The sequence below is a fragment of the Pseudozyma flocculosa genome (assembly GCF_000417875.1).
Source record: "Pseudozyma flocculosa PF-1 unplaced genomic scaffold scaffold00010, whole genome shotgun sequence".
Lineage (NCBI taxonomy): Eukaryota > Fungi > Basidiomycota > Ustilaginomycetes > Ustilaginales > Ustilaginaceae > Pseudozyma > Pseudozyma flocculosa.
Window position 1 is genome coordinate 677501 of NW_006920878.1, and position 12326 is coordinate 689826.

At 65.0% G+C, this 12326-nt stretch overlaps 3 protein-coding genes across 3 annotated transcripts; 2 read left to right on the forward strand and 1 right to left on the reverse strand.

Annotated features, from left to right (window-relative positions):
• Positions 1–457: 457 nt before the first annotated feature.
• Positions 458–2970, reverse strand: PFL1_03445 (uncharacterized protein; the record flags this gene model as incomplete). The annotated part of the gene is made up of 2 exons (XM_007880962.1): positions 458–2661; positions 2754–2970. The coding sequence occupies 2 exons, from the start codon at positions 2968–2970 to the stop codon at positions 458–460; spliced, it is 2421 nt and encodes an 806-aa protein (XP_007879153.1).
• A 1971-nt stretch (positions 2971–4941) lies between these two features.
• PFL1_03446 (uncharacterized protein) lies at positions 4942–7491 on the forward strand (the record flags this gene model as incomplete). The annotated part of the gene is made up of 2 exons (XM_007880963.1): positions 4942–5187; positions 5287–7491. The coding sequence occupies 2 exons, from the start codon at positions 4942–4944 to the stop codon at positions 7489–7491; spliced, it is 2451 nt and encodes an 816-aa protein (XP_007879154.1).
• A 2458-nt stretch (positions 7492–9949) lies between these two features.
• On the forward strand, positions 9950–11714 carry PFL1_03447 (uncharacterized protein; the record flags this gene model as incomplete). Its single annotated transcript, XM_007880964.1, has 3 exons — positions 9950–10088; positions 10238–10785; positions 10890–11714. 3 exons carry the CDS (start codon positions 9950–9952, stop codon positions 11712–11714), a joined length of 1512 nt encoding a protein of 503 aa, XP_007879155.1.
• Positions 11715–12326: the final 612 nt, after the last annotated feature.

Here is a 12326-nt window from a genome sequence, read left to right on the forward strand (position 1 = left end):
CCAGGGGTCGGGGATAGGTGTGGCTGGATGCGGTCTGTATGCGACGAGCTCGTTTGCTTGATCGGGAGAAGCTGTGCGAGCGGAGTGAGGAACGAAGCTGCGTGGCGGTGTCGACGGCGTTGGTGTTGGTGGTGGTGGTGTTGAACGCCGCTGTTGCAACCTCGCTCACCTGCTCGACCTGACCACGGGCCAGCAGGGCAAAGGCCACCCGCGAAGGTCCCAGCCTCCACATTGACAGCCAGGCCAGGCCACGCACGCATGCTCGGCTCCGGCCGTCCGAGCCTGCCCCCGCCAGACCTGGGTGTCTCGATCACTCAGGCGGCCCCTCCTCAGCCCTCCTCCCGGCCCAACACGGCAGGCCTCCCGACATCGCCCCGTGGTCTGCAATGTCTGAGATATCTATGCGCAGTCTGTCTTCTCAATGCAATCCCCTCTCGCCCTGAGCTACCTGATCATATCATACATGCATGTCCGAGGGATCGACGTTGGCCATGAACGACCACACACCCTCGACGCCGAGGTCGTCCGGATCAAACTTGACGGAAATGTCGGGTCGGCCCACAACCTTGCCGTCGACCACGACGCCGTCCTCGTTGGCCTCGACACGTCGGCTCTCGGCATCGCACGAGTCCACCATCTCCTGAGTCACGACACCGCCCTGCGCCACCATCTTGCCCAACCCGAGCGAGAGCTTGAGCATGTTGGGCGGAGGGTTGAACTCGACCAAGTCCGGTGACGTGGGCGAAGAAGGCCGGCTCGTCTCTGAAGACGACGACGACGACGACGAAGAGGCAGAGAGAGCGGACGCGAGCGCGGCATTCTTGGCCTCGATATCTCGCAGAATGTTCTCGGCGGCAATGTCGGCCATGCCCCACGCCTGGTAGCCGGCGTTGAGCGCGCCAAACGCATCCGCGCAGTCGCCGATGGCGTAGACGTTGCTGATCTTGCCCGGCTCGTGCTCCGGATCGGTGCCGTGCATCAGCAAGTGGCCCTGCTCCTGCCGGGAAATCTCGGCGCCCGCCGCCTTCTTGTCGAGGAAGCAGTCGCAGTCGCCGCACGGTGGTCGCGCATCAAACGGCTGCTGCGCCGCATCCCGCGGGTCGGGGACGGCCACCTGCAGCGTGCGGTGGACGCGGATGAGGCGCGACGAGGGATCCACCGAGCTCGGGGAGAGGTTGGCCATGAGCGACGAGTTGGGCTGCTGCCCCGTGCAGAGCAGCAGCAGGTCGCACTCAAACGAGCGGCCGCCCGTCGTCTTGACCAGCTTGCGACCGGACCCGACGCACATCCCCTCGGCATGCGCCTGGACGCCCTCGCCCTTGTCGTCGCCGGCCACACAGACCTCTGGCTTGCTCTGGCTCTGCGCCGTCTCCTTGACGGTCGAGCCGCGCGGACACCCTTCGGTCAGCGCGAGGCGCTCGCCGAGGATGACGTTGACGCCTAGCGCCTTGAGTCGCCCGTAGGCGAGCTCGTGAACGCGCTCGTCAAAGTTGGGCAGCAGCTGCTTGCGGCTGTGGATCAGCGTGACCGACTTGTGCGGGTAGATGCTCGCGATGTCGGTGGCGAACTCGACGCCCAGCGCTCCACCGCCTACAAGGACGATCTCGTTGGATGCCTTGACCCGCTGCTGGATCTCTCGCATCCAGTTGATTCCGTCCCGCTTGAAGCGCGCGTCGGTGCGCAGCGGATCGGGGAGGTGCGAGCCGAGGGCGTACACAAGGTGCGTGTACGGGATCGTCACGCTGTCGATGGACCAGAGGCTCTTCTTGCGCTTGCCGCCGAGCTGGCCCAGCTGCTCATCCGAGGCGTCGGTCGGCGTGACGGTGATGTGGGTGGGCGAGATGTCGGTGACGGTCGCCTGCAGCACGACATGGGGCGCCGACTCCTCGAACCCCTCGGCCACTTCCTCGTTCTGCTGCTCCAGATCTTCCAGAGGAGCGTCCGGACCCGCCGCCGTCTCGGCCGTGTCTTGTCCGACGTCGAGCCCCTTGTCAATGGCCTCGCTGAGCTCGGTGATCTCCATCTCTGGCCGACCCAGTTCCTCTTCCCGCCTTGCCAGAGGGGCCGAGTTGGCAATCTCGGCCTCGATGGCCTTGTTGCCCGGATCCTTGAGGCCGGCCATGCCCGACTCGAGAGCGGCGCCATTGCTGGTAAAAGAGCTGGCCATGGTGGATGCGGTGGCCGACTGCGACTCGCCGCTCAGGTCCGAGTCCGAGGAGCTGCTGAGCGTGGCGTTGCTCGAGTACCGGCTGTCCCGGCTGAGAGTGTGGGCGCGGCCAGACGCCGGTCGACCCTCGTCTCTACGGCCTCGGGGGAGGGCGAGCGACTCGTCGTCGGCGCCGTCGAGGGCGTCCTGGACCACCGGGGTCTCCGCGAACTTCTTCAAGACGCTGGCCCGGGAGTTGGAAGCCGAGGGACCCGCTCCTGCCCCTCCCATCTCGAGGGCGTTGCTAGCCGAGCCGGAAGTGGTAGGCACCGAGCCGTTGATGGTCCTTGCCTGCCGGTTGGCTGTAGGGGTGGCGGCGCCCGCAGCCGCCTTCTTGCCGGCGCGAGAGCGAGCGCTTGGCCTGGCTGGTGCGTTCTTGAAGATCGATGTGTATGGGATGAAGGCCTTGTGCTCGTGGCCGGGCAGGACCGAGAAGCGGGGGAAGACGTAGAGGTCTGAGGGAAGGCAATCAAGGCCGAACAAGGGGGCGACGTGAGCCTCGGCAGCCGACAAATCAGAGCGAAGGTCTCCGTGGCTCTTGACTTACGGTTGAAATGGCTGTTTCTCTCGATGAGGATGAGCCTGTGAGAGGGGGGCAGGCGCTGTGCGAGGACGGTGGCGGCGTGCATGCCTCCGTAGCTGCCTCCCAGGACGACGACATTCTTTGTGATGGCGCTCGAGGAGGATTCGCGTGCGCTGTGGGAAGCGGTCGCGGCTGCGGAAGGGTGGGACGAGGCGGTTTTGAGACGGATGGGCTGCGCCATGGCTGTCGATGGCGCCGTTGGACCAGCAACGGTGGGCCTTGGGAGGGAGACTAGAGGCGAATGCAGGAAGAGGGAAACTGGACGGAACCGCAGGAAACAAGTCGATGAGCGTGGCGCTCGAGCGAGGGCCGACAGCTGTGTACGGAACAGAATGGTGCCGGCGCGGATGGCGTGCAAGGAGAAGTGAGGGATGCTCTAAGCGTCGAGATGGAGAGCGGTCGCAGGCGGAAGCTGCGAGAGTGGGCAAGTTGCAACGAGAGCTGTGTGTGTGTGGGACGTGTGCGGTGCGAGCTTGGATGTGTATCGTCGATATGGAGATGGAGAGGCAAAAGCGAAGAGGTGTCGAGGAAGGGAGGGAACGCAGAGAGGTGCAGAGTGGCGGCGAGCAGAGAGGCACGGGCGAAGGAACGACGACAGAGCGGTGGGCCCTTCTTACGTAGGTAGCTGGGGGTCCAGCCGGGACTGCCACACAGAGAGAAGCGCAGCTGGCCTGGCCTGCCCAGTCAGCCCACGCCGCGCCGGACCGGCCGCACTCGGCTTGGAGCGGCGCGAAGCTCTCCGCCGCTGGCCCTCTGCCCGCACATTTTTGAAATTCTAGCGACCACCTCCTGCCTGCCTGCTTGCCTGCCTGCCTGCTTGCCTGCCTGCCTGCTTGCCTGCCTCTTGGTCCGGCGGTCGTAATCTGATTTCCGCATCTGCCCTCCATCCTGCCGGTTCCAGGCTCTGACCGTCGATGGCTGAAGTAGTGGCACGACCACGGCGCCAAGCATCGAGCCGGTGCGACCTCGAGGCGTCCCCGCCGCTGATGATTGGTTGGGGCCAGAGGCCGAGTCATCCGGGCCTGGTCCGGCCACTCTGCCGCTCAATCAGATCTGATAACGGTGACCAGCCAGCCCCTCGACCGCCGCCGTCTCCGCATTTGCCCGTCGCAAGCCAGCAGACAGGCAGGCAGACAGGCATGCAAGGAGCTGGGCCGGGCAGGAGGCAGGCCTAGCTAGGGTGCGTGGGGCCCAAACAAAACGCCCGCTTAGACCGGCTTGGCACCCGCCGCCCTCCCCTGCATGCGGACGCGGGTGCTTCCGGGATTTTATCAGATCGAAAGAAAGGGACCAGGGCCGCTGCCAGAGAGGCCTGACCTGCCCAGCGCGGGCGTCGACAGCGCAGCGAAACCTGTGCCCAGCCCTTGCTGGCTTCACCCTCTGCGGTCTGGCTGGCTGGCGAACGATCTGCCGTCGGCCTCTGGTCGAGCTGCGCTGTGGCGGGCGATGCCTGCCTGGCCGTGCGTTTCCTCCCTGCCCGGTTCGGCTCGGCGCGGACCGCTGCCGGCTGCCCGTGGCCAGGCCAGGCAGTCATGCGCGATCGAACCGGCCTGCCTTATCTGATCAGCCCCAGAAGTCGAATCGGATCCGGAAGGGCGGCCTGCCCGGCGTGCCGACGTCCCGGCCATCGGATCCGGAAGCAGTGATGAACCCTTGCCTGGGCTGAAGATGCGACCCGACTCCCGAGATTTTGTCCGTTTGGAATTTTGGTTCCTGCGAAGTCGCGGCAGGCAGGCAGGCAGCCAAAAAGGCGGCGAGTCACGACCGCCGGGAAAAGGCTTTTCTTCCCCAGTCGAGCCCAGGTAGGGCAGCACGAAGTTGGGTGGTGATGCCAACCAGGAGTCTTGTCGGTGGTGTGTAGCCAGGCTCGAGGCGAGGCAGAAGAGCGTGGGGCACGGAAAGATTGGCGGGGGCTGGCTGGACAGGCAGTCAGGCGTCGAAATCTGGCTTCGAGATTTTGGGCGTCTGGATGCACGGCGGTGGGTCGGCGGGCAGCCCTAGCCTGTTGGGCGTGGTCACCTTGCTGGCTTCTTGCTTGCTTCTTCTCCTCGGTCATCCTCGCCCAACATCCACGGCTCAAGCCCGTCCATCTCGAGCTGCTCTTACATCGCAAGCGTAGCCGTCGCAACCCGCCTCTCCCGACGACATCAGGATGGCCGCTTCTCACCTCTCGGCCATGGTGCCCCCCGCGCCGCCGCTCCGCGTCCTCATCCTGGGCTCGGGCGGTCGCGAGCATGCCATCGCCCACCATCTGCTCCGCTCCAAGCGCGTAGAGCACATCTACTGCGCCCCGGGAAACGGAGGCACCGCCACCCTCGGTGACCGCTGCTCCAACCTTGACTCGCCCAAGGTCTCGAGCGACTTCGCCGACATCACCGCCTGGGCCGTGCAGAACCAGGTGAGCGAGGATCATCGCTCCTGCTACCCATCTCGTCTGCTTGCCTGCTGACCTCCCTTGGTAATCCGTCTCCGCCGCCATCCTCGCCTCGCCCTGCAGATCAACCTCTGCATCCCCGGCCCCGAGCAGCCGCTCGTCGACGGCGCCGAGCTCGCCTTCCGCAGGGTCGGCATCCCCGTCTTTGGCCCCTCACCCCTCGCCGCCCAGATGGAAGGCTCAAAGACCTTTGCCAAGGCCTTCATGGACAAGTACAACATCCCCACCGCCGCCCACCAGTCGTTCAACGAGTCGCAGGTCGACGAGTGCCTCGCCTTCATCAAGAAGCTTGGCGGTGCGCAGCAGGTCGTGCTCAAGGCCAGCGGCCTCGCAGCGGGCAAGGGCGTTCTCCTGCCCGAGTCCGAGCACGAGGCGCGCCAGGGCGTCGAAGACATCCTCGTCAAAAAGGTGTTTGGCGACGCGGGCTCCTCGCTGCTCGTCGAGCAGCGCCTCGCTGGCCCGGAGCTCTCGGTGCTGGCCTTTTCCGACGGCTACACCATCACCGCGCTTCCCGGGTGTCAGGACCACAAGCGGATCGGCGAGGGCGACACGGGCCTCAACACCGGCGGCATGGGCGCCTACTGCCCCGCCCCCGAGGGCCTGGTCGACAACCTGCCCGCCCGCATCCGCAACGAGGTCCTCGTCCCCACAATCGACGGCATGCGCAAGGAGGGCTTCCCTTTTGTCGGCATGCTCTTCGTTGGCCTGATGCTCACCGCCAACGGGCCGCAGGTGCTCGAGTACAACGTGCGCTTTGGCGACCCCGAGACCGAGGCGGTGCTCGAGCTGCTCGACGAGACAAAGGTCAGCCTGGCCGATATCCTCGTCGCCTGCGTCGAGAGGCGCCTTGACTCGGTCCAGCCCGTCATCCGCCCCGAGCACGCCGTCAGCATCGTTCTCGCCTCGCCGGGGTACCCGGGCAAGTACCCCACGGGCCTGCCCATCACCATCGGAGCGTTGCCGCAGAATGTCACCGTGTACCATGCCGGCACCAAGCTCGATGCCGCCGGCCAGCTCGTCACCGCAGGTGGCCGCGTGATTGCCATCTCGGCATTTGGCAAGACGCTGCAGGAGGCCGTCGAGCTCGCCTACCAGGGCGTCGATGCCGTCCACTTCGAGGGCAAGACGTTCCGACGTGACATTGCCCACCGCGCACTGAAGCCCGCCGCCGCCGGTACCAAGGCGGGGCTGACGTACGCTGCCGCCGGCGTCGATATCGATGCGGGCAACCAGCTGGTCGAGGTCATCAAGCCGCTGGCCAAGAGCACGAAGCGACCGGGCTGCGACGCGTCGCTCGGCGGCTTCGGCGGCACCTTTGACCTCAAGGCGATCGGTATGCGCGACCCCATCCTCATCAGCGGCACCGACGGCGTCGGCACGAAGCTGCGCGTGGCGCTCGACGTGGGCAAGCACGACACGGTGGGCATCGACCTCGTGGCCATGTCGGTCAATGACCTGCTGGTTCAGGGCGCGCTGCCGTTCTACTTCCTCGACTACTTTGCCTGCTCCAAGCTCACGGTCGACATTGCGGCGGCCGTCATTGGCGGCATTGCCGAGGGATGCCGACAGGCCAACTGCGGCCTGATTGGCGGCGAGACGGCCGAGATGCCCGGCATGTACGTCGGCGAGGAGTACGACCTTGCCGGCTTCGCCGTGGGCGCCGTCGAGAGGGAGGAGCTCCTTCCCCGCCTCGATCAGATGCAGGCTGGCGACGTGCTGGTGGGACTGCACTCGTCAGGCGTCCACTCTAATGGATTCTCGCTGGTGCGCAAGGTGGTCGAGCGGTCAGGCAAGTCGCTCTCTGACGCCTGCCCCTTTGCGCTGACGGCCGAGGCTGAGGCGTCCGGGGCCAAGACGCTCGGCGAGGCGCTGCTGGCGCCGACGAGGATCTACGTGGCGGCGTTGACGCAGCTCTTCCAGAACGACGCCGCCTCGCAGGGCCTGATCGCGCTCTCGCACATCACCGGCGGCGGCTTCACCGACAACATCCCGCGCTCGCTGCCCAAGGGCCTGGGTGCCGAGGTCGACCTGCTGAGCTGGAAGCGGCCGGAGCTGTTCGAGTGGCTGCAGAGGACGGGCAACGTCGAGCCAGAGGAGATGGCGAGGACGTTCAACAACGGCATCGGCATGGTCCTCATTGTCAAGAAGGACAAGGTCGACGGCGTCGTCGAGACGCTCAAGCGGAGCGGCGAGTCGCCCGTCGTCATGGGCAAGGTCACGGGCACCGAGGGCGTCAGCTATACGGGCATGGAGAGCTGGAGGGTCTAGATCTGGCCCTCGTCGTTGTTCGCTGTCTCGATCCTCTTCTATCTGCGTTCCTGCTTCGGCGAAAAGAATCCATGTGCATCCCTAGACAACCTCGTGCGGGGCTATTTGGATGCGCGGTTGACGACGACGTGGCGGCGTGGAGCTGCCGTCCGAGGCAGGAGATCGGCGATGTGCGCTGACAGCTGCGTCTCGGCAGCCCTGCCGTACGTGTGCTCGCAGCTGCAGATGGTACCTCTGTTCAGACCGCTGCTGGTGGCGTTGAGAGCGGTGTCCATCGACAGGACGGTGGTGCCTAGGCGACGCGGGACAGGCGGTGCTAGGTGATGGATGCTGAGCTGAGTCGAGACTTGGTTTGACTCGGGAGTCGGTCCTGGGAGGGCTCCTCCTCGCACGCTTCGGTTGACTTGTGAAAAGGGACAGACGGCGGCGGCGGGTCCAGAGGCAGGTATATCAACCGCTGCACCGCTGCACCGCGCTGCAGGCCAGGCACCACCTGCCGGGATAGGCACCCGCAGCGGCTGACGGCGGGGGCTCGAAGTTTCGCCGTCCCGGACATGTGCTGTGGCTGCCGACGCCGTCTCTACCGGTACCGCTGCCGCTGCTGGTCGGTGCGTGGGTGGCGATGAGTCGATGACCCTTGTACCGCGGATCCATCGGTCCTTGTCGTCGAGGTCCCGATGAACCCGACAGCCGCACCGCACCTTTTCCGGGACATGGCGACAACCGGGAACTCTATCTGTACATATGTGCATGGCAGCTCGTGTAGGTGACCCTTACCCGACGTCCGGTCGAACTCTCTGTGTGCGGACCCGCCGCCGGTACATATACATACGGCTCGACGGCAGATGTCAGAGACAAGTACCATGTACCTACACCGGCCCGGCCCGCCTTGTGCGGTGGAGAGGCAAGAGGTCCTTTTGTTCTCCCGCACGCTCGGCCTGCTCCTTTGCCCGTATGCGTCTGAAGCCGAGGCGCTGCGTTGAAAGAGGCCAGCGACCTCTCGTCCGGTCATCTCGTCGGTGGCGAGACATGCCATCGATGAGAGGAGACCTAGGACGCCGACCGCCTCAAGTTTCTCATTGTTGCAAAAGCGATGGCTTGATAGAGCGGTGAGCACTGACCTCTCCCCGTCCCCATCGCCTCTCGTTTCTCGGTGGACTTCAATCTGCGCCAACGGCGGTCGGTGATTGTTCATGGCCAGGACCTGGCGATGATCTCATCATCTCGAGATTGAGATTGAGATTGGATGCCAGATGTCATCGACGACGACGACCGTACCCCGGCCTTTTTTCGTTCAACAGGCCGTCTGGGGTCCCACCGATCAGGAACTGACCTCTCTGCCTTCGCTTGGGCGCATCAGGCCAGGGAAGGCAGGGGACGGGCGAGGTGGTCGGCAACCATGGATCCGTCGTCATCGCATATCGGCAACCACGCGAAGAAGCCCGCGTCGTGGCTGGCCGGGTACGGTACTGTAGACGTCAAAGCCGACGTCGCTCTCGAGCCCAAGGCTCAGGCTAGCTAGGCCTGGAACGGGGGATATGGCCACGACCCGTACACACCTAGCCACCCACCTGACGCTGCTACGGCTGGTCCCTCGCATGAAGTCAAACTCTGGGCTAGGCTATCCGTGTAGAGACGTCGGCTCTGGATCCGTCGCCTGAGGTTTGACCGCCATCTCCCCTTTGTTGTGGGCGGCCAGCAGGCCAGGCCTGTGACGGGCTTGCCTCGTTGGCGTTTCGTGTCTTGGCTCTCTTGCTCTCCGTCTGTCTCGCTGGGTTGGCCTGCTGTGCTGCACGTACCTGGCCAAGAGACGCCGTGGTAAGGCTAGACACACTACCGGTGCTACTCTCTGGCTGCATACCCACAGGCGGGGAGCGACACGACTGCAAGCTCGCGGGTGATCCGCCCATGCAAGAGAGAGGCAGGAGGCTATCCCAGCCCTCAGCGGGTGACCCGGCGTAGCATGTGATAGAGAGCCGTGGTCGGGTGCCCCGAGCGAGCGAGCGAGGCTGGCAGCTTGCAAGCGGGGTTTCAAGTCAGAGGTTCAGCGGCCTCCGCTGCGGTGCCGGCGCCGGTGCTGGTGCGGGTGCGCAGCCGCTCCACATCCGTCTGGTCTCGGTTCTTCCCGCCGTCGCGCCTTTGGTCGGCCGCCCTCCGCCCAGATGGATGGAGGACCGATGGACGCTTCCTCGCCCTAGCCTCCGCTCCCGCCTCCTCCCTTATATCACCCGTCCACTGCTGCTCACCCGACTGCCTCTCCCCACCGGCACCACCACCACCGCCAACACGATTGACCGCTCCTTGATCCCTTAGAGGCGTGCCCTTCGTCTCGTATACCCCACGTCGCCCCTGGTCAAGAGCAAGAACTACGACCATCAGCAGTTGGCGAATCCGCCTCGACACACCCACGCACGCACCGTCCCATCGTTCTTCGCTGGTCCCGCGCCGCGTCGCAATCATGGCAGCGCTTCTGCAGGACAAGGTGGAGCGCTTCTTTGGCCGCTTCTCGCCCATGCCCCAGTACTCGAGGCTCGGCTTCAAGCTGCTCGATTCGGACCCTGTCCTCGACGTCTCCCGCAAGCTCGGCTTCAAAGTTGGTGAGTGGCCCTTTGCCGCGCGGCTGCAGTGGCAACAACGGCCACGGAGATTGCCTGCCACCGATCCAGAGTTTGCTCGACCGCCGGCGACAGCCTGTGCTGACTATGGAACGCCCTATCCCGTCCGCTGCACCGCCCGCGCCCCGCAGTCGAGTATGACCTCCCACCCTACCCGCTGTACAAGGCTGGTGTCGGCAGCATCCAGATGCTCTCGTTCATCTTTGGCTCGGGCATCGTCGCTTACTTCCTGTACCACAACGTGGCCAAGAAGTCGGCCGCCGGCAAATGGTTCTCGATCCTCTTCCTCATTACCGCCCTCATGACCTGGCCCCTGCTCGACCCCATGTCCGGCGTCATGCTCATCGACTTCTGGAAGCCTGCACTCGGCTTCCGCTCCTCGCTCCTCGTCTGGGACATTTTCCAGATCCGCAGCGTCCCCGAGGTCGAGTCGTGGGGCTTTGCTCGCTTCTTTGCCCAGCTGTGGACCTTCCCCAAGGAGCTCGACGAGATCGAGGAGCGCACCCGCGAGGAGGGATACGCACGGAACCCCAGGATTGAAAACATCAAGGGCATGCCCAAGGTCGCCGTCGAGGCCGTCGCTCTGCTCGTCACCCTCTACTTTATCCCGCCCTACGAGCTGACAAAGGACATGTCCCAGCTCGCCTACCACTGCTACTGCGATGCCCTGGGTCTTTCGGTGAGTGCGGCTGGCGCGCGAGCAAGCGTACCCTGTACGGATTCCGCCAGGCCCTCACATTGCTGACTCGCCCTTGCTTCTCTGCTGCCGCCTCCGCGCCGCAGATTCTGATGGCGCTCGCCCTCTTCGGCGATGGCCTGCTAAAGGCGCTCGGCATCCTCATCAACGTCGAGATGGCCGACATGTTCGAAAACCCGCTGGGCACCACCAACATCCGCCTTTTCTGGTCGCACTGGAACCGCGCCATTGCGACGGTGCTGCACCGTGTAGTGTTTGGCGGCGGCAAGAGCAAGACGCGCTTGAAGAAGGCCAAGGCGGCCGCCGCTGCCGAGGCCGAGCAAAAGCGAAGGCACCTTGACCAGCTTTCCGAGACCGACGCCGGCCACACGTCGGGAGAGGACGAAGACAAGAACGGCCGACGCTCGCGCACCTCGAGCGGGCTTCGACCGCTGTCGCAGCTCAACGGCGACGCCAAGCTGGTCCACCGCAAGCCCAACGGCAGCGGCCCGCAGAAGGAGACGGAGACGACGGCGTCGGCCAAGAAGGATGCGGCCAAGAGCAAGGGCTCGTTCTTGCCCAAGGCGGTGGCGGCGATTGTGACGTTTGCCATGAGCGGCATCTTCCATGAGCACATTACCTACTTCACGCTTGGGTTCGCCAACGGCGAAAACTTCCTCTTTTTCCTGGCCAACGGCGTGGCGACGGTGACGGCGACGTGGTTCAAGCGCACCTTCCCGGAGGCCAACGCGCGCATCCCGACGCTGGTGTCGGTGCTGATGCTGCACGTCTTCTTCCTGGCAGTGATCCCGCTCTTCTGCTCGCCGTTCATCCGGTCTGGGTTCTTTATCCAGCTCGAGGCGCTCAAGTACGAGCTGCTTCCCATCCGCGCGCGCCCGCGCGGCAGCTTCGTCTACCTCTTTGGCAAGTGAGGGGGCGGCAGCGGCGAGCCGGCGCAGATGCACCATCGCCCGGGCCGCCGCCGCCGACGACGACGACGCTCGGGCCTCGCCTGCACCGCTGCTCGATGCACACCTCTTTTTCTTGACCTTCTGCGGCGATTCCTTGCGAGGTCTGGCTGCCATCTAGACGCTCTTTATCTTCTGCGCTTTGCTTGTCCGTAGTTTCTGGCGCGCCAGATGTCGCCCTACCGCTCGTTGTGTACCAAGTTCCGCCCGCAATGTGTCGATGTCGATGCCATCAAGGAAGAATGAGGGGATCTACGCGGCTGTGCTGGTGGCGGCAGCAGTCTTTGCGTGGGGCGTCTCACAAGGGCAGAGGCGGACGATGACGATGGAGCGGCGCGCCTACGAGGGCGCCTCTGCTTTGTGAAAGCGGGCGGAAGGCGGGCCAGGTGGGGGGGTGAGCGGAGGATCCCTGGCGCCGCCCCCGCATCTGGAGAAAAAAGAGCGCGCTGGGCTCACCAGCACACCGCCTGCCTGCAGGTGCCGTCGATCCGAAGCAGGTTCGGTTAGAGGCCCAGCAGGCCCAGCAGGGCAGGCGCTCAGCGTATATCCATCCGCCCGCCGCCGCCTTTGACCTTG